We start from the raw sequence: 25,587 nt of genomic DNA on the forward strand, positions 1-25,587 counted from the left end.
CTAACTTTGCCGAACCCGTCTTGTCTTCCCTTAGACCGACCTGAGCGCTCAAAGAGCAAGGACCACACTTCATATGTCTCCAGATGCCCCCCGCCCCACGTTGTATGCCCTGGGGCGCCTTCTGCCTCTCAGGTGGTCTGTAAACAGGAATGGTTCATTAGTTGACTGGTGCGTATCAGAGGTGATGAGTTAAAAGTCCTTCACTTTAAAAAATAATAATAATAATAGGGACGCCTGGGTGCCTCAGACATTAAGCATCTGCCTTGGGCTCAGGTCATGATCCTTGGGTCATGGGATCGAGCCCCACATCGGGCTCCATGCTCAGTGGGGAGCCTGCTTCTCCCTCTCCCTCTCCCTCTGCTCCCCCTGCTTGTGCTCTCTCACTCTCTCTGTCAAATAAATAAATAAAACCTTTAAAAAATTAAAAAATAAAAATAATAAATAATAATGACCTTTTTATTTTGGAATACCATTAGACTTACAGAAAAGCTTTGGGGATAATGCAGAGGCTCCTTGTGCACTCCTCACCTGCACATTTTGCAATCAGTGATAGAATAAACCTAGGCCTGGAGTCAGTGAGCCCTTGGACACGTCACACCTCCCAGCTGGCCCCAGTTCTGTCACTGGTGAAAGAGGTTACAAGTGTGTGCTCTGCCCTAGGCCGTCCCCGTGTCACTGGAATGAAGTCACTGGGATGAGGCCAGCCTGTGGGGTGGTCTGTGGGTCCAGCCTGCTGTCCCCAGAGCCGGCTGCCCCTGGGACCTCGGGCTCCTGGCAGCCAGCGGGCGGCACCCAGGGTGTGTCCTCACCACCCCGTCTGAGCTGCCACCATGTCTTTCGTCAGCACAGCCCAGGGCTAACATAGGCTCCAGCACACAGGAAGGTGGACAAACACTATCTGATGAAAGGAAGCGAGAACATTACCTGGGGGCTGTCCGGTGCTCAACAGTTTCCGGGAGGTGGGGGCAGACACAGGGCAAAGCATGATGGAGAAGTCAAATGCTGGTCAGGGGCAGATGGGGTCTGGTGACCCTGTCTCCGGGGCATGCCTCCCACTGTGTGCAGAGGTCCAGTGACAGTGTTGGGTGTCAGAAAGTCCCCTTCTCAAACGGGCCTCTAGCCAGTATGGTGACGAGAGCGCCAGGCTGCTGTAATCAAATCTGACCCTGGAAACCAAGGGTTTTTTCCCCAATGGCACAAGCGGTAACCGGAGATCCCAGCCGCCCATCGGCTGTTCCCCACTCTCCTCCTCCTGCTCCCCGATCCCACTGTAACTGGCTCTGGGGTAACTCACATCACCCCAGGCCCGAAAGAAGACCCATGAAGGCACAGGGACGGGGCACCACCCACCTAACCCCATCCCCGCCCCCTTTGTCCAATTCCTAGGTCAAACCACAAGCTAGCACCCAGGGCTCCATCCCTTTCTGGCGGGGAGCCAGCTGTGGAATAGTCCAGCCCTTCCTCTCTCCTCCCCAGAAAAGATCTTACTTCTCCCTCCTCTACACTCTCCGGTTTCTGCTCTGCATTTTCCACTCATATCCTGCCCCATACATGGTGGTACATCTGACTCACAAGTGCTTGTTCCTCTCACCTAAATTCAAGGGTCCTTTTTTTTTTTTTTAAAGATTATTTACTTATTTGACAGAAAGAGAGAGCGAGCGAGCAAGAGAGCACAAGCAGGGGGAGTGGCAGGTGGAGAGAGAGGGAGAAGCTGACTCTCCACTGAGCAGGGAGCCTGATGACTTAGGGACTCAGGGATCAGGATGCTTGACCAACTGAGCCACCCAGGTGCCCCCCAGTGGTCTTTATGGGCAGGACCAGACTGCAGTTGTCTAAGACCCCCGGTGGAGAGGACTGGGTGACTCCAGTGGGGAGGTCTTTGAGGCTACTTGCTGCGTCCTCCTCCGTCGGCTCCAGAGTCCCCTTTCTCCCTGCTTCTCTCCTCCGCTGGCCTTCCTAGCACGTGTGTTTCTGCAAGGAATGTAGTTGAAAACCTGAGGAACTCCCAACACAAGGCCCAGGGCCTGAGAGCTGGCATGGCCAGTCCCAGACATGGAATACTTCCACTAGAAAAGCCCCTCGAGCCCCAGCCTCCAGCTCCCACGTGTTGCAGTCTCCTCCGGTGCGCTCTGGAATGGTCTGTACCAGCCAAGGAGGGCTCCCGGCTGGTGGGCCAGGCTCTGCGCTCCAGCAACACAGGCTGACATGGATGGACGGGCGGTTCTTTCTGCTTCTTCCTACATCCCCCCCCCCCCCCCACAGGCAGACACTAACAGCCTCTGGGCCAGGCCTGTTTCAGTGTGGGAGAAATTAGAGAAGTAAACGGTGTGTGTGTGTTGTACTGTCTTGAACTTGAATTGGAAGTATCAGTATAAACTCGCAATGTGTTTACGTTTTAAAATTTTCCCCAGCTTAGTCCACTGGAAAGGCCTAAAACCGATGACGTACCCAGTAATGGGCACTCCTGAGGCAGATCTTTTGGTCTCCAAAAACCTGACCCCACACAAAGCAATCAGAGACCCTCAGAAGAAATAGCTCATTCCAAGTCGTGGCAGGAAACATACAAGATGAGCCTGGACATCTAATCAGGCCCGAAAATGAAAGAAACTTTTGGGGACCAAAGATGGTGTGGAGAAAGGACTCGGAAATTGACTTGGAGAGGCTCCCCCCGCCCCCCCCCCACCCCGGCCAACAGTAGGAGCAACATGGTGTGCACAACAGCTGTGGGGGACTGAAGGCCAGCAAACATGCTTAAACCCACGAACGCATAAGGACACGAAGGGAACAGACCTTCCTGGCAGCATCCGGGAAGTTGGGGAATCAATTCATTATTTTGAAAACTGGTAAATATAAGGGAGGAGTCAAGCACTTTTTGAAGAAATGTGATTTTCCACTATCTGTGAAATAACGGGCATAAGTAAAGAAATCAGGGACTATGAACATCAAAAAAGAAAAGACAGCCAGACAGCCCGTGCTCCCTTCTGTGGAAGTACACACAGCTATTAGGTATTCTTTTTTTTTTTTTTTAAAGATTTTATTTATTTAATTTATAGACAGAGATCACAAGAAGGCAGAGAGGCAGGCAGAGAGAGGGGGAAGTAGGCTCCCTGCTGAGCAGAGAGCCTGATGCGGGGGGCTTGATCCCAGGACCCTGAGATTATAACCCGAGCTGAAGGCAGAGGCTTAACCCACTGAGCCACCTAGGCACCCCCCTATTAGGTATTCTTACAAAAACAAACAAATCAGATCTGATCTGGTCTCTGACTTTACCAATTTACAGAAAATACAGGGACAATAACATGTGAAATGTCACTCTGGGAATGTAATCCACAAAATCCAGAGGATCTATAGGAAAATAACCCAGTTTCTCTAACAATTGACAAGGAAAAAAAAAAAAGAAAACTTGGAGGTACCTGCAGATTAGAAGAGATCTAGGAGACACATCTGCCAACTGGAACATCTGGAACTTATTTCTGTTCCAATTTGAGCAAAAACTCTACAAAATCATGAGACAGGGAAATGTGAACACGAGATATTTGATTACACTAAGGAATTATTTTTTGGGTCTGATTATAGTAATAGGATTATATTTTTTGTTTTAAAGTCCTTACCTTGTAGAAAAAGATTCTTTTTTTTAAAAAATTTTTAAAGGTTTTATTTACTTGACAGAGAGGGATACAGCAAGAGAGGGAACACAGCAGAGTAGTGGGAGAGGGAGAAGCAGGCTTCCCACTGAGCAGGGAGCCTGATGTGGGGCTCGATCCCAGGACCCCGGGATCATGACCTGAGCTGAAGGCAGACACATAACGACTGAGCCACCCAGGCACCCCGAAAACACTCTGATGTACTTTAGAATGAAGTATGAGTGAATAGAATGAAATCTGCTTCAAAATTATATAGACGTATACAGAGGTATTGTTAAGTGAGTTGAATATTTAAAGGCCTGTGTCGGGGTGCCTGGGTGGCTCAGTGGGCCTTCGGCTCAGAGCTGCCTTCGGCTCAGGTCATGATCTCAGAGTCCTGGGATCGCGTCCCGCATCGCGTCCCGCATTGGGCTCCCTGCTCAGCCGGGGGCCTGCTTCCTCCTCTCTCTCTGCCTGCCTCTCTGCCTGCTTGTGATCTCTGTCAAATAAATAAATAAAAATCTTTAAAAAAATTAAAAAATAAAAATAAAAATAAAGGCCTGTGTCCTTTTGATGCAACAAACACGCATATAATCAAGCCTTTGGATCTTGTCACCAGAGGGGAAAAAAGGAGAGAAAGAGGAACATCTTCAATAACACCAAGGATACAGTTACCCAACATAGAATGTAGACAACTCTGGTGGAAAACATGATGCTTTCTTCACAAATGCATGGCATAAAGAAAAAATTAAAAAGAGGGAAATTGTTACGGTTGAAAAGAAACCAGAGATACAGCTGCTAGACACACGTTTTCCAGTTTGGATATCACTTTGAACCAACCAACTGGGAAACGCCATTTTTTGAGCAACTGGGGAAAATTATACATGGATTGGGTAATCAGTGATAATAAGGAATTGCTGTTTGTTGGCTATGTTCATAGTATTGTGAGTTGCTAAAAAGTCCTACTTCTTAAAACACACGCTAAAGGGGCGCCTGGGTGGCTCAGTGGGTTAAAGTGGGCTAAAGCCTCTGCCTTCAGCTCAGGTCATGATCCCAGGGTCCTGGGATCGAGCCCCCCCGCCCGCCCCGCCTGCCTCTCTGCCTGCTTGTGATCTCTGTCTGTCAAATACATAAATACAATCTTAAAAAACAAAACCAAACCACACGCTCAAGTATTTACAAGTGAAATGAAATTGTGTCTGCCGTATGCTTTAACACTACCTCCCCCTCAATGGGTTGGGGAGAAAGAGTAGATAAATTAAAAGGGAAAAAAAAAAATTAAAAGGGCAGAATGCTAATAATTGTTAAAATTGGGTTCATTGTACCAGGCTCATTATTCAGGTATGTTTGAAATTTTCCAGAACACAAAGTTAAATATAGAATATTTTAAAGATTTTATTTATGTACTTGAGAGCAAGAGCAAGGCTGGGGGCGAGGCAGCCTCTCCACTGGGCCCCAGGACCCTGAGAGCATGACCTGAGCTGAACTCAGACACCGACTGACTGAGCTACCAAGGTGCCCCCCACTTTTTAAAAAGATTTTATTTATTTGACAGAGATCACAAGTAGGCAGAGAGGCAGGCAGAGAGAGGAGGAAGCAGGCTCCCCGCTGAGCAGAGAGCCCAATGTGGGGACTCGATCCCAGGACCCTGAGATCATGAGCTAAAGGAAGAGGCTTAACCCACAGAGCCACCCAGGTGCCCCGGTGCCCCCCCCGCTTTAAAGATTTTATTTATTTAGGATAAAATATAGAACATCTTAAAAATAAATAAAGCTAGTTCTTAAAAAAAAAAAATGTAATCTCTGTACCCAGTGTGGGGCTCAAACTCCCGACCCTAAGATCAGGAGCCACGTGCTCTAACCACTGAGCCAGCCCAGTGCCCCCAGCACAGCTGGTCCTGCACATGGTGTTAAGTACACTGAGGAGGTGTTAACTACACTGTTCCAGGAGGACCGGAACAGGAAGGCCAGCCAAGTCTGGAAAGGTGAGAGAGATGGCATGGCAGGGAAGACTCTGAATCCGCCCTCAGCCTGGCAGGAAGGGTGAAGGAGACAGGAACCAAGGCTCAGTGACGTTGAAATCCAAGCCTGCACGGGCCAGGTTCCTTCCTCCTTCCTATTGCTGCAGTTGATAGAGGGTGCTTGTTCCAACTTTTGGCCACATTATGAGCCCTTTGAGAAAGAGAATGCCCCCACTCTCCTGCACTCCATGTTTTCCCTACCCGCCACCCCCAAATTCCCAACAACTCTCCAATCCAAGGGGTAGCACATCCATGCCCAAGCGCCAATCATAGGTCGCGTACTGGTCTATGGCTCCATCTGCTGGTGACACTGGGAACTGAAGCTGCCCACACAGGATCCCTATTGAGAAGGAAGCTGAGGATAATTTGAGAGAGATCTGATCCTTCCCCCTCCAGGAAAGATAAACACAGGCCAATGAAACATATAAGAAGCCTTTAATTTCATCACCATAAACATTATACTCTGATTGCTCACAAACAGTATAAAATATTTACTCCACTAAATAAATAAGACATAACATTATTGCAAACGGCACTTTAAACCCCCCAGAGATAAGACCTCCTTAGCCCAGGCAGGGGGTACTCCTGAGTTTCCGTGCGAGATTCCCCAAGCACGGATATGCCCTGGGGGCTGAGACGGATAAAAGCTCTTGAGGAGCCACACTCTGTGCTTCCGATCCTGGAACAGCCCCAGGGAGAGGGTTGTGGAGTCAGTGGGGAAACGGAGTGGAGGGGTGGGCAGCTCCTTCATCAGTCCAGCCCTGGAGAGAGCGGAGGGGAGTGGGGGTGGGGGGTGGGCTGGGCCAAGAGAGGAGGGGAGGCTAGGGAGGCTGCTGAGACCCGGAGCCCCCCCCCTTCACTCACCCCCAGCTCCCCCAGTCTTGGGTAACATGATTTGGGATATCAGCTGGGTAAGCAGAGCTTCCAAGCTCCTGGGTTGGGCAGTTTTAGGGCCAGACTGATCACCCAAGGGAAGATGATTCTGGCAATGCTCAGCCCGATAAACCAGATGCCTCCCGGGGCCCACTGGCGATCTCACCTCTGAGACACCGAGATGGCAGAGCTGGGAATTGATTCCCCTCTACTTAGTTAAATAAATAAGTTAAATATTTAAAGGCCTGTGTCCCTATGATGGCAACATAGGGGCCAACAAGCCATGTCCTGATCAAATGTAGTTGTTGGGGGTTGGGAGAAGGCAGTGCCATGCGGCCAGGCGGCTTCCTCTCTCCCCACAAATAACTTTCATAGTCTCAAATCCTGCAGAGGAGTTTCATACTAGAAACTTCCATGCAAGACAACATCAAAGGAATCTATGGGATAAGAGGGCTTGGAGATGAGAGACCAGGTGGTCGAGGTTACTGAGCTCTCCAAATCCCTTCTCTGGGTATGTCTTGACCAGGACACTAGCAGTTAACCCTGCCTGGGTCATCTCCCTGCAGAATCCCGCATTCCAGTGCACGGAGCTAAGGAAATGGCCTACCCTTCTGGCCTCCCTGGAGAAATCCAGACTGAAGCCCGTTTGGACCAACAGTCAGCCAGCCCGGAAGACTGGTGAGAGAGAGAGAGAGAAAGAGAAGCCCCAGTCCCCTACCTGTGCAGCTCTGCACCTCACCGCCACGGGGTGGCAGCAGAGAGCCACATCACTTTGGCAGGGACAAACTGGAAGGCCCCCCCAGGGGGCCAACTGGATCCGCTGTGGGGGGTCGGGGGGGTTGGGACCCAGGGAGGCAGGGTCCTCAGTGGTGACCCTCAGTGGGTCACAGGGACTCTACACAGAGTATTTGGTCAAGTCACTCTTGTCAAATACCACCTGTGTAGCAAAATAAATGGCCACAAAACCAAGGCCCGCAGCCGACACCATGTAGGCAGTGACAGACTGGCTGAGCTGAACAATGGAGCCCATAAACAGGGACGGGGCCACCTGGGACAGCAGGAATGCACTGTCCAGGATGGCAAGGTCCAGGCAGATGCCCCGGCCCGGGATGACCCTGGTCTCGGGCGGCTCGCCCACCACCACCCGCATGGAGACGTCGCAGGCAGAGGCCCCACAGAGCACAGGTGAAGAAGGGAGGAGGCCGCCGCCTCCAGCACCCATGTGTCCATTGGGGAAGGGAGATCCGGGCTTGGGGCCAGGTGGAAAGTTGGGCATCAGGCTGTCCTCACTGGCACTACTTCCGGCATCTCCTCGGTATTTGGGCAGGAAAACCTGGGGAGGAGGAAAACGGGAGAGGTAGGAATCCAAGCACAGGATCCCAGCTCTGAGAAGAGACCCCAGCATTCACACCAGAGGCCGGAAGAAGCCAGGCCACCAGCCTCAATGACAGCTGCGCAGCAGGCCAGACCCTCCTTCGTCCGGGTCTAATGAAGACTCTCCTTCCAGGGCAGGGGATGGGGGGCACAGATCTGAATCCAGAAGTCTAGGTCTCCTCTAGCCTCTCCTGGAACCAGTAAGGGGCCGACAAACTTCAGTTGCAGGTCAGGAAGAGAATGGAACCCCAAGGTAGAGGGAAAAGACAGAATGAAACAGGTGAGAAGAGAGACGTGTAAGAACTGAGGAACAAAATCCAGAAACGGGACCCCTGAGGGTCCAAATGCCCACACAGGGGGTTAACCCTCCTACTTTCTACCCCTCACCACTCTGCCTTGGGACATACTCCCCAACCTCGCAGAGAGATGCTCTGCTCCCACTGGGGTCCCAGGCCGTACTGTGAGGCACAAGGCCCCAGACTCAGGACAGGGAAGGCCCAACAGACTCAGCCTGGAGGAAGAGAGGAACAAGAGGAATCTTCCAGACTCCTTCAGCCTAGCTGGGCTAATGCTGAAGCCCTTCTTGCTTCTTTCTCACTGTGTGCTAGAACCCCCTACTTAAGGATAGGGCTAGAATTTAGCCTCTATGTCCCTATGCCCACTAGCGCCTAACGTGGAAGGGTCCTTGAGTCGGCTGCACTGGAGCTGGGACCCATGGCAGAGCTCAAAAGGGAAGGAGACAGCTCTTGGGGTGGCCAGAAGTAGGCAAGGCAAGTACAGACGGCGTACGTGGCCAAGTGTGCCATCAACTGCTTCTTGGAGTGGACGTCCCGGGACCTGTCCTCCCCGCCTGCCACCCCCGGAAAGACCAGTGAGCCTGGAGCCTCAAGAGGCCCCGAGGCTAGACACACTCCGCGGTCTGAGGGGAGGACCAGCCTGAGCATGTTCCCTGAGTGCAAGTGCGCATGCCCAAGCCTGGCGTCCGGACACCAGCCCCGAGCCCCCAGCCGGGGCAGCAGCAGAATGAAGGCCAATGAAGGTCATCCGTGTGCTGACAGGGGCCTCAGGGACCGGGCTACCCCAAGCAAACCCTGGCCCCTCCGTCCACATGCCCCACCCCTGCAGCTGCCTATTCAATTAACCACCCTCCTAGCTAGCCATTTCTCCGCTACTTCACTCGTGTCTTCCGGCGGACAAACTTCCTCCCTATGGTCTGGAAGCTCTAGGAGGGCAGGCCTGCGTCTCCTCCCTCAGGACACCCCAACTTCTCACCCTCTGGGCAGAGCTCCCTGAGGCCCGTGAAGGGGACAAAGGTGACCACACAGCTTTGGTCGCGAGGCTTCCCACAGAACGGGGCCCCTGGAGGGGCTGGCTGGCGTGAGGCCAAGCAGGAAGGAGGCCCCCAACTTACAGCGGCTGGGTGAGCCGTGCCAGGTGCATCGGGCTCAGAGACCCGCCGTGGGGGCGAGGGAGGGGACAGAGGCAAAGGTGAGAGACAGGAAAAGAAAAGAGAGAATTAGGCAGAAAAAGAAGATAAACCAGAAAGAGAAGGGATAGTGAGGACCCTTCTCCCTCTTGGAGACCAAAGCGGGGCAGGGCCCATCACAGTGCCCCTCCGCGAATAAAGAGAGCCGTTGCCAAGGCCAGACCACCACTCAGGGCGGCTGAAGCCAGGAGCTCAGGAGGTCATCTGATCAGCCCCAGCACCACCTCTGCCTAGAACTACCCAGCCCAGACTGAGCGCTCCTCCACTAGCCCAATTCTTCTGGATCCCCAAAGAAGGAGTTAACATTTCCTGCAATTATCCACTCAAGTGCTTTATAGCCCTGACACCAGGAAGTCATTCCCAGAATCTAATCTACACCCTCCTTCCGTGCAGCCCACGTCTCTGGCCCAGGGCTACACGGCTTCCTCTCCAGTCAAAGAAGGACTTCTCGCTCTCCAGCTCTCCAGCCGGACCCTGGCCAGGCTCCTCCGGCTGCCCTCCGCCCCCGCCCCACCCAGCGGCCAACGTGAGTACCTGCTTCTCCCGGTGGTAGAGGGAGGCCAGCGTGTAGGGCAGGATCTGCAGGGCGGAGAAGGTGAAGCCGGTGAGGGCAGCCGACGCGGTCACCACGGCCACGCTGCGGGACAGGCACATGGTGCCGGCAGCCACGGGGAAGGCCACCACGCTGGCCAGATAGACGGCCCGGGTGCCGAATCGCTGCACCAGCCGGTCCATGACCAGTGAGAAGAGCAGGGACACTGCGCACTGCAGGAACAGCCCCAGGCTGCCCATCCGGACCCCTGCGGGGTGGGGGTGGGGGGGAGAAGAAGTCGGCGGGAGCAGGAAGAGGCTGGTACAAACTGGGGAGGGCTCAGAACTGTGGCCAGGCCCGTGTCCCCCCCACCCCCACCATCAGCCCACCCGACTGCCACACATGCGATCTAGGTTCCTCCAGGCAGGCCGTTAGATGGTGCGGTCAAAGCCTCCAGCTAAGGGCAGGGGACCACACCCTGAGGGTTGCTCCGGGCCTCAGCTAGTGCTCAGCTCTCTAAGACAGTACAAGGGAACCCAAAGACAGTTCTGCACTTGGCTCCAGGACAGAGCTCGGGAACGCTGAGCTGTAAGTCTGGCCAGGGAAGGGGGAGAGTCTACAAGGGGAGCAGAGGGCACACTACAGTTGGGGCCAGGTGGACCCGAGACGTGGCCTGGACTCCTCTGCCCTCTCTGTTCCTTAACTAAGCTGAGCCTTTTCTTCTGGCAAATGGAAGCAATGACTCTGAGCAAACTCTCCGTGGCCTGAGGTGCTGTGACCGCAAGCCACTGTGGCGGCCTCGTGCACAGACAGGCCCATTTTCCTGACCAGGATATAGGGAACAATCGGGAACCCAGACGCACAGTAATGGGCCTGGCTCAGACTGTACAGAGTGCGGGCCACCACAAGGCCATCCCCTGCAGCTGGAGGCGGGGGGGATCTCTCACAGCAGCCCCCTCCTCGCCCCCCATTGCGGAGGCCTTACCTTCATCATAGTGTCTCCGGGCCTCGGTGCCCGGCTCAGCCCGGGGCACACCCTGGTACAGCCCCTCGCCCACAAAGTCCGTGTAGAACAGCGTGAAGGTCATGAAAGCCATCCAGCTGCACAGCTCGGCCACAAAGAGTCTGCGCAGGGTGCGAGGCACACGGCAGCAGAGCTGGTGCAGCCGGGGAAACAGGGCGCCCAGGCTCCGGAAAGCCAGGCGGGTGTGGCAGGGGCAGCAGTGCGGCCCCGGGGGGACAGCCAGCCCTTCCGCCGGCTCAGCCGGACCCAGCGCGGCCTCCTCGGCCACAAACAGCGTGGCCGCCACGCAGGTGAGGAAGATGACAGTGAGCAGGCCGAAGAGGCACTCCTCCTGGGTGCCCAGGTAGGGGGCCAGGGCGCTGGCATCCCAGTCGATCGCAGGCAGGAGGTAGCCCAGGCAGCCCCCAAGGCTGATCATGAAGGCGTAGACGGAGAAGGCCTGGCGACAGTGGTCTGGGTCCCGGAAGAGGTCGGAGAGCAGGGCCTCCAGTGGGGTGAAGCACACCTGGCCGCAGAAGTCCAGCAGCCCCACGCCCAGGATCAGCAGGGCCAGCTCCAGGGGCCTGGCATCCGGGCACAGCAGCCCCGCCAGCCAGCCGGCCCTCGGGATGAGGAAGAGGCTCAGGAGGACGCCCAGGGACAGGGCCCATATGAAGGGCCTCCGGCGACCGTAGCGCCCACGCCAGTGGTCACTGGCCGAGCCTAGGAGTGGGACCGAGATGAGGCCCAGCACTGGACCAATGCCTGCAGGAAGGACACATCGTATGAGCCACAGGCTGCAGCCCTCGGGAGTGGTGGGGAAGGGAGACCGAGCTCCTGGAGGAGGACGGATATGACCACCACATGCAGGGCCACTTCTTTGCTTGACACGGTATGAGGTATGTCACGCAGATTCTAGGTTCGCCCTCGCAGCCAGGACCACTAACGCCGCATCCTCAGATGGGCACAATGATACACGGAACAACCGGTAAGTGAGCCTGAAGCACAGGGGCCAAGGGAGAGGTGGGAGGCACGAGGCAGGGTTTCAACAGGCAGTGTGACCCCCACCTCCAGCCCAGCATCCTGGGAGCCACCCCAGGGCGACCTCTTGCCTTCTGTGGCTTTTACAGAACACATCCGCAGTCGGGGCCCAGCCTGGGCCCTAGGGGATAAGAAAGAGCCCTAGCTGAGAACCCCTGATCTTCCTAATCGGTAGCTAGCCCTCCAGCCTGCCTAAGTCACCCAACTGCTCAGCAGCCTCCATGACTGATGAAGCGGGGGACCCCAAAGGGTATTGCAAGGATTAAATGAGTAACAGATAGAAAGGGCTGAACTAAGGGAAGAGCCGTGTCTGCTACGTGCCAGGCACTGTGTGAGGGTCTGGGGTATTGAGGGGACCACGGAATGTCCCTGTGCTCTTTTCCTGCTAGGCACCCATTGCCCCACCCCTGCCCACGGTCACCCATCCACCCAGCAGGGCCCAACCTGCTGCCTCCACTGGCTCTTCCTGAGCCAGCAGCCGCCTCTCCCTCTTTGGGCAGAGGCATCGTCACCCTGCCTCCTGGGTGTCATGGACCCGCAGCAGGAGGCAAGGAAGCTGTGCTGCACTCACCGAGCACCATGGTCATGAACTTCTCCTCGACCCCCACCTCCAGCAGCAAGGGTGGCACGTAGGTGATGCCGGCGGCCAGGCACACTTCCAGGCCGAAGGTCAGCAGGTTGACCAGCAGGAGCTGGGCTTTCCGGTGCCGCAGCAGGCGGCCAGCCCACAGCCTCTGGACCATGGTGGGCTTCACGCGCTCCCCGGCTGCCGTGGCTCGGCCCTGCTCCGGACGCCCAGGCCTCTCCTCCTTGCTGCCACTGAGTGCCCCGGCCTCTGCCAGGAGCCCATTTCTGCCAGCCTTCCGCGCAGGTCCGGCTCCTCGGGCCACGCTACACGCCTGTGGGTGCGGGGAGCCTCGGTGGGGACATAGCTCATCCCTCAGATCCTGAAAGCACAATAACAGTCAAACCCAGACTGTGCAATCCTGGGAACCAGGCCTCTGGGATTTGCTCTGAGTTCTCTGAATCCTGTTCACTCCCAGGCTGACAATGGAGTGGCCGTGCCACCCCTGCTGCCAATCAGGAAATGCATGTTAATATTAGCCTAAGGCTGACATAACTAATAAGGTAAATATCATTTTTAAACCTCAGCACACTCCAGAGCCAAAGAGATGTCCATTTTTCTCTGTTTTGGACTATCTTTGCCTTTGCCCTTGCCTGCCGGTATGGAAAAAAGAAAAAAAAAAAATCAGACCGATTGAATTCCCAGTTCCCCAGGCCCTGTTCTCAAGGTGCCTCTGGAGACCCTCTGCCGGGCCTGGTGTGTTTGCTTTTCTCTCTCCACTTCCCAAAGCTGGGCTGGTCAACTCCCCTCTGTTAGGAGCAGCGCTTCCTATCCCGAGCTGCTGGCCACAAGCCATGTTGCATCATAACCCCGGCCCCCAAGAACGAGGACAAGGGGGTGGGGAGGGCGGGGAGGCTGTGGTTTGTTGGGTTGAGTTTTAACCTGTCATTGAAACCACTTAAAGAGGGCGCCCCTGGAGGACCTTGGCCTGCAAACCTCTTCCTGGAGTCTCTCCGTGGAACGTTCCCACGTGGACTGCCCAACTGTCACGGGACAGGGGGGCCCGCTCCCAGGTCCCCACCTTTCAGGGGCACCGAACGGCACCAGCCCGTACAGACACCCGTAACCGGACGCTGCTGGAAGGCCCCCCCACTTTCCAGAAAGCCCTTCTCTGCTCCCCAGATGGTTCCATTCTCAGCAGAGATGTCCCCACGGCCCTCCCCACTAGGCCTACCTCCTGGGCATAGAGACCCCATTGGGGCAGCCACGCCACGCTGTGCCCCCCAGCCCCAGGCAATGGGCCTCCAGCTCTTGCTTCCTGACAACAGGACCCAAGGCGGTCTGCTCTGTTTAGGGGCGACCACGAAAGAGGGAAAATCAAGTCAGCCACAAAGAGAAGTAGAGAAGGTGGGTCTTGCTGAGAAAAGTCCCCTAACTCGTCATTCATTCTTCCCAAAGAGGTGCAGACAGAGCCTCCTGCCACTCCCAGTCTACATGCCCTCCCCTGCCTCACCAATTCACCCCCACAAAGGCCCAGGAATAGCACTGGGTCCACAGTCCCCAGGGCGCCTCACCCACAGTGGCCTTGGGCGCTACAAAGCCTGTGGTAGGTGCTCTCTGAAATACGCCACAGGGAAATCAGGTCGCTGCCAATCCGGGGAAGATGTGTCCTTCCCATAACTGCTTTCCAAGCCCTAGGAGACCAGAAAGGAAGGCCAGGCAACTTGTGACCTCTTCCCCAAAGCTCTACTCAGACCCTGACGATCCACTTTGGGAAGGGGCATGCACTCCTATGGGGGTGGCACAGGGAGGAGCGTAAAATAGGGGGTGGCATGGCTGGGAGGGGCCACACATCAGTCCCCGCTGGGCAGTTCTGAGCCACGCTCATCCCCTGCTGCAGCAGCCCTGGGGAAGCCAGGAGCCTGCACACAGACCAAGACAGGGTGCTGTACTCTCCAACCTGGAGGGTGGGGTTCTGGGCCAAAAGGCTTCCAGCCCATTCTACTCCCCGCCCCCAGTCTGGGCAGGCCCTGGACATTCACCTGCTGTTGGGTCCTCCCTGAGCAAACAGACGGTCAGACCCAGACTCACCCACAACCTGCCCACATTCCCAAGCTCTCATTGCTCCCTGTGGTTGCAAGTAAATTGCAGTCCTGTGACAAAACCAGGCACCCCGCCTGCCTCCTTCCCTCCCTAAGCCGGCCCCTTGCTCCCTGGAAGACGCAGGACACCCTCCTTAGCCCACAAGAGAGAAAGACAAAAAGATGAAAGAGGGTGAAGAGAGGGCTTTCCCTTCTTCAGTCCAGATAGCTCAGGAGGGGCCTCCCCCTCCCTCCTTTCTCCTGCCCCTTCCCCTCCGCTGCACCAGGCAGCTGGGGGCTGGTCCAGGTGAAGAATTCATTCAAAGGAATTGGGTAGGAGGTGGGCAGGCTCAAAGCCCAGCGAGCGCCTCTCTGTTCTTAGGTTGCTAAGCCCATCCTCGCTCTTTTGACTTCAACTGTGCCCCAAGGTCCAGGGCACTCTTGCCCCACCTAGACTAGAGTTGATTCTTTCCAGCCCAGAACTGCCTAAGGAATTCCAAACCCATAAGACTATTCTGCCCTTCCAAAGATCCCCCTCCTGGACGTTCCCCAGAGCCCCAGTCTCACCCCACAGCATCCGCACTCCGGGGTCCTCAGGGTGGAGGGCACCACAAAAGACTCCCTCAGTGCTAACCGGCCACCTGCTGTCCCTCCAGGGCAGAAGCACAGAAGCCCAGGTCCACAGCAGTGGGGAGGCAAGTGGTTTCCTGCCACTTTCCCACTTTCGTGGCCACCCCTCCCTCCCGCAGCCCGAGGACGCGCTGCCCAGCAAAGCTTCTAAGTGATGGGTGACTGTCAGCCCCCGTTTGGGGCACCCCCTGTCTTCCTCAGGAGTGCAGGCACGAAGACCAAACTCAATTCCCCCCAGTACCCCGCCTGTCCCACTGCTCCTGGAGCACTGGGCCCATCTGGCAAACAGAAGATCCACCGGAAGAGCAGGCCTGCTCTGGAGACTCACCTGGTAGGGTCGAGGCAGGAAGAGGAGGGCAGCGGGGTACCCAGAGGGGATTGTGGCCTGACCTCCGGAAAGGAGCAGCAGCCTTCGGGGAGGACGAGTCCTTCTCAAGTTCTAGGTATCTGTCCTCCAATGACAGGACAGCAAGAAGGCTGGGAGAAGCCCAAGACCTCCAGGAACCTCCATGGAGCTCTGCCCCAGGCCATCTTTCCTCATCCCTGGGGGAGCAGAACACAAGCCCGCTGGGCCTGGTCAGTAAGCCCAGCCCCGGAGCAGCAGCCCTATGGGCAACCTTCCTAACTCCCTAGCACCTGCGAAATGTTTTCCCCAAGAAGGCACAGCAGAAAGCAGTGTGGGGGTCGGGGGTGGGCAGCGGGAGAGATGGGAAAGTCCGAAGGGCCCCCCCATCCCTACCCCCACCAGGGAAATCCTGGCCAGACCCCCGGAAGGGGCAACTCCTGAAGTTTCAAACGTGGTGAGGGGACCCACAGCCCACTGGGCAGGAAGCCCCACGCTGGGTTCGGCCACAGGCGAGCGTGGGGAAACGAAACTGAGCAGCGAGAACAAACTTGGCCTGAACTTTCTCCAAAATTCAAAAGACAGAGTGAAGGCGGCGGGAGGAAAGGCGAGAGCCCACTTCTGGTGGCTCCCTGCGGGAAGGGAGGGTCAGAGGGATGCATAAAGAGGCCTTTGAGGGCTTTCAAAGGGGCTCCTGCCCCCCTCGCGCCCGAGGTGGGGCTGGGGGAGCAGATTCCCTGCGCTGACGGACAGAGGCCAGAGGAGCCGGGCTGCAGCCCGCCGCGGGCCAGTGTCAGGCCGCAATTCTATGGGCTCTTTATGCAGAAACCGGCGTTCCCCACCCGCCCAGGCACATCAAACAGCTCGGCCCCCACCCACCCTGACCCCAGCAGCTCGGCGACCCTGCGCCCTCCCGCCACACTCATAAAGCCGCCCGGCTTTCCCACACGCTCCTCTACCCCTCACAGCCCCCAGGCGGCCCCTCCCGTGGAGAAGGAAACGGGGTGGGCTGGGCTCCCTCCAGGAATCATGACTCGGCTGCAGGAAGGGGGTGGGGCCACTCCTGGCCAGGCTCCCCCACACAGGAAGGGGGGACCCCCATTCCCCCACACCAGACTGGATCCTAGGAGCTCATTCCAAACCGAGCTCTCCCAGTTCTCTCAGCGCTCTAGGCTGGGGGCACGGAAGAGGACTGGGGCGTTCACCAACCCCGCATCCCCGTGACCCAACCCCTTGCCTCAGCCCCAGGGGACCAATGTCCTTGGCCTTTACTGGTAAGACCTAGCACACTCCCGAAATGCGCTCTGCCCTCCTGGGGCCCAGTGCCGCCCCAGAAAGAGGCCGTGCTGGCCAGCCAAGGGCCCTGCAAATGAGCATCCTTTGAGGCGCCAGCTCTCACTACAGCCCCGGGCCGGGCCGGGGGCTCTGGGAATTGCTACCCGGGCAGCTGGGGGCAGGGCAGCACACAGGACACAGCGCCTGGGGCGTGCCTCCACACCCACATTCGGTCTTGGATTCTCGGGCTCAAACTTCGCAGGAAGGGCGGGTCTGCTCTCCCCCACCCCACCCTACAAAAAAGGGCAGCGTTCTGCAGAAAGAGGCCAGGCCTGGGCTACGCAGGATGCCCCCAGCCACCTGACCGCTCAGCTCGGGTTGATGCAACCTCTCCATCTCGAGGGAATGGGCAGAAAGGAGGAAGGGGAGGGCTGGAGCGAGGGGAGGAGGGCCCCACCCCTGGCCCAGACTGGCTCCCCAGCTCCGGCCTCCCCCAGGGCCTAGGGGCCAAGGATTTGGAGATGGCCCTGCTGCGCTGCCTTTTCTTCGCTCGGACTGGAAGCCTTCTGCTTAGCAGCTTGTCAGAGAGAGCGAGGGGGCTGCAGGCCGGGACACAAAGGGGGATTAGGGAGAAACCTCTCGGCCTGCAGAGTAATCCATCAAACTCTCTCCCGGCTGCCAGCACTGGCCCCTTCCCACTCAATTCCCCTTCCAGCTGCCGCGGCCCCCCCACCCCCTCCGGCTCCGGAGCCCTGTCACTTCGGGCAGCACAGAGAATCCCAGGCCCTGGGGGGGCAGAGGGGGCACAGCGCAGACACTGGGAAAGGGGCAACGGCCCCCTCCCCCCACTCACCCCCAATGTGTGAAAACCCAACAGGTGGCAGTGGCTTGGAGGAAAGTTGCTTTTGTTGCCCTGTCTGAGAGCCCCAGTCCCGCTTCTGAAAGGAAACAAATGCGAAGAAGAGGTTGGGGGAAGGGGAGGGGAAAGGCCCCAGAGCCCACTCTCCTCTCCTCTCCCCTCCCCTCTGCAACCCAGTGACAGGAGTTCTGGGGTTGCTCTGACCCTCGCCTTGGCCGGTCAGTCCTGGCCAGCCCAAGTGGAGGTGAAGCACCTTCCCAAGGGGTCACCTGGCAGTCCCGCAGTGACATTCTGCACAGACACACATCTGGCTCCAGGCAGAGACCTCCCAATCAGACTTCCCTTCAGACAACAGTGGCAGCCAAGGGTCACGCCAGGTCACCGTGACCAAGAGCCCTCCGACCCCAGGCAATCAGTTACTTTTCACCCTCGAGCTCTCTTCAACAACAACCCCCCCCCCCCCCGCGCAGGGCCACTGGTCATTGAACCCTGGAGGGTTCGGCAGGGTGCCCCTGCTGGTGGCAGCCTGATTTGGGTGTGCATGCCAGCTCCCCCACTCACATGACCTGGGTAGTGGCCCGCCGGACCCCGCGTGAGGTGGGGATCATGAGTACAGGCATTTGCAGGGCGAGGACACGGAGACGAACGCCATGCCCCTTGCAGAGACAGCTCGTGGAAGTTCTGGCGGGGACACCTGGCAGAGGACTCTCTCACCCCCAAAGGGGAGCAGCGGGAGCATTGTCTGTCAGGGCGGAGGGACTAGCAGCCCTTCTTCTCCGGCAGCATTCCCCTCACCCACGTGCCGCCCACACCGCCCTCGCCGCCACTCACGCCCCTTTTGGCCCCCGAGGCAGAGGAATGCCAGGAATGCAAATGCCTCCCCAGGTGCTGGCCCGGACAGGTGAGGAGAGGTCACTGCTGCAGACCTGGCGGGTGGCAGAGGCTTGGCGGAGGCGGAGAAGGAGATGGAGGGTGGAGTCAACCTCCCCGGTTGTGGGATGAGGGTGGATCCCCGTGCAGGGACAGGAATCGCAGTGGCTGACAGCCGCTGTCCAGAGGTGTCTGGCATGTACTGGATACCTGACATGCCTTTCCCTCTAATTCCAAGCATTCGAAATGCTGCCAAGTGCTCTGAACTGGGAACCAGGACAGAATAGTCCAATTTCAACAACTTTTGCTGCTATATAGCCTGGACAAGCTGTTTTATACACACACACACACACACACACACCACGGACTCACAGGTGTAAAATGAGAACGAGTCTATATACGGTCTAAGGTTCTTTACAACTGAACGGCTAAGTGATCTCGTGCCCACCCGCCACCCATCCCACTCCCTGTCCAAGCCTCGGGTGTGGTGCTCTCCCTCAGGTAAGTGCTCACTGCCAAGGCCACATGGCACTGGGGAGAGGCTTTCACAGCCTTCCATGGTAGAGAGGCCAGGGACCCAGGTGGAGAGTGCCAGTAGTTAGCGGCCACCCAAGACTGAGCCAAGTAACCGAGACATCTGGGGGCAGAGTTGCCATCTTCCCTACTCCCTTCCAGAGCTGGACTCCAATTGCCTGGCAGAAATTGGTAAATTCTTTCTCTACTTGGGCCACAAGAAATGCTTCCCTACAACGTGGGGTAGAGGTACCAAGAGATCCCCTGGTCCAGGGTGGGGAGAATGGGGAGCTTGGCACAGTCTCCAGGCCGCTGGGAAGTTCTCGGCCTCTGATGCCTTCTCAGTTCCTACAGCCCCTGTGAAGTGAAACTTGAACAGCCTCCCTCCTAGTGAATTTGAACTTTGCCAGCCAGCCAGCCAGACCGGGCAGCTCTCCTCATCCCGCACAGCCAACCCTTGCCCCCGCCCTGCAGACTGGCCTCCCTCAGGAGGTGGAAGCACGCAGACAGAGGCAGGGGATAGAGGGTCTGGACAGACCTAAGGAGGAGAAGAACCCCCGGCTGGGAGGAAGGACCAGGATGCTGGTCCTAGCTCTGCGATGTCCCACCTCTAAGGTTTCAAGTTCAACGGTCTCAGGCCCTTTCAGCCCTGATATCCTATAGTCTGTGACCAGTTCTATTTATCATCAGAAGGCTCTGGGCCAGAGCCAGCCCTATGAAAATGTGTTCTCAAAACCCCAGTCACTCAGTAGTGAGCAGGGTGCAGGGGGTTTCCAAAAAGGACTCTTTTATTAAAGAGTCCTAGTTTGCCCACGCTTGAAGGAAGTATGCCTCAGCGCCTGCAACCTAAGCTCCCCCAAAGGACTGTCAAAGAGCACAAAAATTAACTGGCTCACTCGTTCACCCATCCACCCATCCAATGCTCGCTGAGATCCAATTACGGGCCAGCCCACCATGAAGGTGCGGTGGATACAGAGACCACGGCCTGCAGCCCCCTTTGGGAATGCTAAGACCCAAGCCCCTAGAGTTGGGGGCCCGCGGTATAGGGCATAACCGGTTCTCCCAGGGCTTCCTGGAGGAAGAAGCCATGATGCAGAGCCTTGAGCAGGTCAGACCTATGCAGAAAAGGGCAGATACCTGCAAAACACAGCCACTAGAGACTGGTACTTCTACACACACCAACCTCTCCTTTTGGCCTCTCCCTGGTGAGGCATAGTGGCAAGAACACCAGACCCAAAATCGTGGCAATGGGTTTCAATCTCAGATCTGGACCAAGATGGGGAAATGTATCAGCCCCGGGGCTGATTTTCCTTCCAAAGTATGGCCATACTCCATTTACTTCCCCCGACACATCCTCATTCACCTGACTCCTGTCCAGCTCAAGTCCGAATATCCTCTTGGGCTCCCTGGAACCCAAGCCGTCAAGGATCCCCTCTTTCAGGGGCAGCTGGGTGGCTCAATCCGTCAAGTGTCTGCCTACAGCTCAGATCATGATCCCAGAGTCTAGGGATCAAGCCCTGCATCCAGCTCCTTGCTCCTTGGGGAGCCTGCTTCCTCTCCCTGCCGCTCCCCCTGCTTGTGCTCTCTCTCCCTGTGAAATAAACACATAGATACAATCTTAAAACAAAACAAAAAAGGATCCCCTCTTTCCTCGAAAACTTACTGCACTCAACAGGCAGCTCTCAGCGTTGGATGCTGCCAGTGGTCCTTCTGGTCTCCTTCCCTAACCTCTGCCCCATCAGCCCTTCAGCTCCTGGAAAGCAAGGACCACAGTCCCCGTCCAGGACCTAGAAGGAGGAGTCCTCAACAGAAGGCCTTTAAGTGAGGCTGAATCAGGATTCCTGTCTGCTGCAACATGAACGGCCTGCCAGGGATTCAGGCAGGGCCACGCTCGAGGTATCTGGGCGCCCAGCTCTTTGCAGCGACAGGAGCCAGGAGCAGGAAGCTAGATTGTCACATCCCTAGAGATGGGCTGTGCGGTTCCAGCTCGGAAACTATTTGTGCCAGCTCAAAAGGATATTCGAGATTAGAGGCTGGGTGAGAGGTAACAAAGAGCACTGGGGAAGGAGGGAATTGTCTCTGGCTCCTGAGGGCAAGGCTCCTGCTGGGCATTGGGTCTGGCCTGAACCTGGTGACCGAGGGACTATGGGGCTATGGGCCATGGGACGAGATGCTGCTCTCCAACCCATTCTTGCTGGCTCATCCCAGCTTCCCGGAGAGAGTCATCTCCCGAATCAACAAAGAAGCGGAAGGGAACAAACACGCAATGAGCCCCTGGCCTGTGCAGGCCCTCTGCAAAACATGCCTATCTCGTGTAATCCCCAGGGTAACATTGCGCGGTGAATATTATCCTCGCCATTTTATAGACACGGACGCCACGGCCAATCGGTGAGGCAGGACCGTCTCCAACATCAGAAGCAAGAAGCCCTACAAGTCATTCAGGGGCAGTGGCAAAACTGTGGACTTCTTCCCATGGAGGAGGAAACATAGACCTCATAGTAGGAAAAGGGATTAAATAGGAAGTTCTGGCCAGATGTCAGGACCACCCCGTGACAGCTCAGTCAGCTCCTGCCCCCCAGCAGGGACACTTAATACACTAGACAAAGCTCCACACTCCAGCTCCAATGCTGGGAGTCAAGTGGCATCAGTGATCACGATGCTGGGCCTGGCACCAACTGGTCCAGCCTCTGTCCTTGCTGCTCAGCAAACAGGGCCACTGACTATTCAAAGAAAGGCAAGCTGGGTTTTTCTTCTGGCCATCAGAAAGCAAAGGGCTTGGGGGCCGGGTGTGGGGGAGGAACAGAGTAGAACCCCATCTTCAGTATGCCCCCTCTTCCTCATATGGTTTCCCTAAAAATCACAGCAAATAACCTTTCTGCAGAGGAGGCTCTTAATCTTTCAAGATACATATTCACCTCTATTATCTCCTGGTACTCTCGCTCACCTTGAGGAGATAGGCAGGGCCGGAGTTTCTGGACTGATTAAAAAACAAGTCACGCACAGTATTTATGGAGAACAGGCCAGGATGTCCAGTCCTGGTGTGTTCTTTGCACTAGGCCACAAGTTCAACAGCAAGTAGGTCATTCACAGTTTACATATAATTATATATGGTCTCACTCCCCTGCTCAGAAACTCTGGTTTCTAAGCATAAACCACAAATATTGCCTCCACTGTCATCCGATAACAACAGATGACATTGATCAGGCTCTGTTACACCCCCTGCGGCCATGGGAGCTCCACCTGTATCAGCTCCTGCAACTCTCAGAATCCGGTGACGCGGTGCCTTACAGAGGAGGAACGGGAAGCACAGAATAATGAAATAACTTGCACAAGAGGAAACGGGGTTGAAATCCGGGCACCTGGGTGCCGGAGGCCAGTCTCTTCACTAGTTATACAGACTCCCTGAGGTCGGGGAGACCTTGCTCCCAAAGAAACAAGAGCAGAACCCAAGCATGGAGTCCCAGGCTGGGTGTTGCTGTCCATTTGGTCCTGAGTAATAGACATAGTAAGTACTAGCTAACGTTTATTGACCACTTACTATTACCTAAGCCACAAAGTCCAGAGCTCTGTATGCATGATTTAATAAAGCTCTACATTTTTCGTATTTTACATATTATAGACCGTTAGCTATTTACATTTAAGAAACAAACAAACAAAAAAAAGCTACAGGGCACCGGGCTGGCTCAGTCAGAAGAGCATGCAACTCTTGATCTCGGGGCCCTGAGTTTGAGCCCCAAACTGGGTGTAGAGCTTACCTAAATAAACTTAAAAAAAAAAAAAAAAGCTGCAAAGTATTGCCATTATCAGCCCCATTTTGCAGCCAGGGATATGGAGGCTTTGAAGATGTTAAGTAACTCACCCAATGTTTCCATACCCAAGAGAGCAGCCAAGGTAGAAAGCCTGTCTTTCTGACAATCTAGGTTCTTTTTTTTTTTTTAAAGATTTTATTTATTTATTTGACAGGCAGAGATTACAAGTAGGCAGGCAGAGAGAGAGAGGAGGAAGCAGGCTCCCTGCCGAGCAGAGAGCCCAATGAGGGACTCCATCCCAGGACCCTGAGATCATGACCTGAGCCGAAGGCAGAGGCTTTAACCCACTGAGCCACCCAGGCGCCCCAATAATCTAGGTTCTTACCCATAATGCTGTGTTGTGGGTTCTAATGATCCAAATGATGGTACTTAATTTCACTTTCAGCATCCTCAGACCATCCCCACGTTTCTGCCTTGTCCCTCCAGAGCCCTGCCCAGGCTGCGAGACGGGCCTCCACACCAACCCACCACCACCTGGTGGCCTGGAAGGACTTGGGTGGGCCACCGAGAATCAGGAGCAGCTCTTTCTCCTCCTCCTTCGGGATAACCCGAGAGCCAGGAGGGGCAGGGAAGTTCACCACAAGCTCCATGAGGAAATAGGAAAACTTCCCCTCACACACCCCACACACATACTCTAAGTGGGGCCTGTATGTCCACAGCTGTACATTCAGCCACAGCTGTATTTTCCTCTTCAGACTCATCCTGCTGACTCAAACTCCATTTTTCTAAGCACCTTTAGAAAAACAGAGTCCTGGCTCCATGACAGGCCTGGGGGGAGGAGATAAGGGAGGAATGAGGGGATGGGACCCATCCAACAGAAGGGCCTGTGACCTCAAATACCGCAGCACTCACTCCCTAGGAGAAGCTGGGCTGCACATTTCCCGGGGCTTCCCTTCCTGCCTGTCCCTCCCGGGCCCTCCCTTCCCCACCCCCAAGGCCAGTCTGCTCCCCAAGCCTTGGGCAGGTGAGCCCCACACCAAGGCTGCTTGTTCTGAAAGGAGATCTGCTAGGTGCCTCAGGAAAGGCGGCCAGAGGCCCCCGGGGCCTCACCCCCAGCCCCGAGCAAGGCTTCCAGGAGCAGAGGTGAAGGTGGCCCTGGGCCTAGGTGCCCGGGCTGTGCCCCGCTGCAGACTGCAGGGCAGCAAAACAGCAGCTGGGCTATTCTTAGTGTCCGCTCCACTGGGATCAGGTCCGTGTAACAGCTGAAGGGCAAGTCCTCACCAGGTACCCACGATGCCAAACCCCTCCCAACCCCAACTGTGGCCCCTGGATAAAGGAGGAAGCCGGGAGGCACGAGCAGCCCTGGGGGTGGAGGAAAAGCTGAGCAGGTCAAGAGTGTCTGTGAGGAAGATGGAAGCTGATTCAGAGGTCAAGGGCAAAAGCAAGTCACTGGGGGTTCGTGCGCTTCAGGGGAGCAGAAGACTAAGCGAAGGGCTGTCGCACTCGGGAGAAACGCCGCAGGTCCCAGTGAGCTCCTCCAGCAGGCCATGCCACTACCTAAGCCCAGAGTCCTGAGAAGCCAGCGCGGATGTCCAGGTACCATCTCATCACACCTGTTTGCTGATTTCAGCACTGTCACCGTCCCTACCGGAGGCCCCCTGGGGGCGCGGAGAAAAGGGCCTCTCCTTTTCCTCCCTCCCGCCCCCGCAAGGATGACCGAGGCTGCGGGGCAGTGGGCAGAGGAACCCACACACCCACACACTCCAGCCTCAACTCTCTGCCCGGAGCCCGGCCCCAACACTAGCGTCCGAGATCGCTCGGTCACCTCTCCCTCCCTTCTCAACCCCCGCACCTCAGCCCAAGCAAGCTGGCCCGAGCCCGGGGACCCCACGGCATCCCGGCCGCCGGCCCCTTTCCCGGCTCCCCAGTCCCGGACTGTGCGCGCCGCGGTGACTCATCCCGTGCCTTTCCGGCGAAGCCGCGACAAGGGAAGAAAATAAATGCAACTTTCCAAAGAAAACTCTGACGCTGGAGCTGCAACAGGAGCGAGCGGCCGGTCCGCCCGCCGTCTGCCCGGCCGGGGGCTCCCGGGAGGGCCCGCTCCCCGCCCACCCGCCGCCGGGCCCGGGACAGCGGGCGACCCGGCGCTCCAGCCCAACCCGCCCTCCGCGTTGGAAAGCCCGGCTCTGCGGGGACCGAGCGGCAGGACAGAGGGAACGCGCCCGGGGCCCGCCACCTCCCCCGGGAGTAGCGCGGGGCGCGGAACACGCCACCCCGCGGAGCTCCGCCGCGCGGCCCCGCTCCCTCCCCCGCGCCGGGGGGTCCCCTCCCCCGGGAGAAGAGGGGACGCGCGCCTACCTGGCCGAGGTGTGCGGCTGTCACCCAGGGCCGGCGCGCGCAAGCTTGTCCCCCCCGCCTCCTCCCAACGCGCGCCAGCCGGGCCGCTTTTAAATCTCCAGGTTGCTCGGCAGGGGGAGAGAGCATGCGCGCTGGGGCTGCGGGAGGGGGAGGGGCGAGGCAAGGCGAGGCGGGTCGGGGGTGGGGGGTGCGGGAGGGGTGGGAAGGGGTGGGAAGGGGTGGGGCTGGTCCCGGGGGAAGAAAGCGGGAGGTCTCGGAGCGGTCTTTGTAGCCGCGACCGAGACGGGCAGCCCCCGCGTGGCTCCCCGCCTGCCCTGTCATTACCTAGGGCCGTGCACCGCCCCCTCGCCGCTCGCCACCAAAACATTTAGGTAGAGACTGCCCGGCTCCGC

The 25,587-nt window shown here is 56.9% G+C and overlaps 1 protein-coding gene across 5 annotated transcripts; it reads right to left on the reverse strand.

The window, feature by feature from the left end:
- Positions 1 to 6,059: 6,059 nt before the first annotated feature.
- Positions 6,060 to 25,302, reverse strand: SLC45A3 (solute carrier family 45 member 3). Of its 5 annotated transcripts, XM_059413254.1 has the most exons (6): positions 18,267 to 18,510; positions 17,700 to 17,784; positions 12,524 to 12,899; positions 10,894 to 11,676; positions 9,911 to 10,176; positions 6,060 to 7,849 (listed from the first exon to the last, which is right to left on the reverse strand). In XM_059413254.1, the coding sequence occupies exons 1-6, from the start codon at positions 18,323 to 18,325 to the stop codon at positions 7,412 to 7,414; spliced, it is 2,007 nt and encodes a 668-aa protein (XP_059269237.1). In that variant the 5' UTR covers positions 18,326 to 18,510; the 3' UTR covers positions 6,060 to 7,411. The 5 variants fall into 5 exon arrangements, with proteins under 5 accessions (XP_059269237.1, XP_059269240.1, XP_059269238.1 ...); XM_059413257.1 differs by lacking the exons at positions 17,700 to 17,784; positions 18,267 to 18,510 and adding an exon at positions 25,196 to 25,302; XM_059413255.1 differs by lacking the exon at positions 17,700 to 17,784 and having other exon boundaries at positions 18,272 to 18,510.
- Between the last annotated feature and the right edge of the window lie 285 nt (positions 25,303 to 25,587).

The sequence above is a fragment of the Mustela nigripes genome, chromosome 10 (genome assembly GCF_022355385.1).
Source record: "Mustela nigripes isolate SB6536 chromosome 10, MUSNIG.SB6536, whole genome shotgun sequence".
NCBI lineage: Eukaryota > Metazoa > Chordata > Mammalia > Carnivora > Mustelidae > Mustela > Mustela nigripes.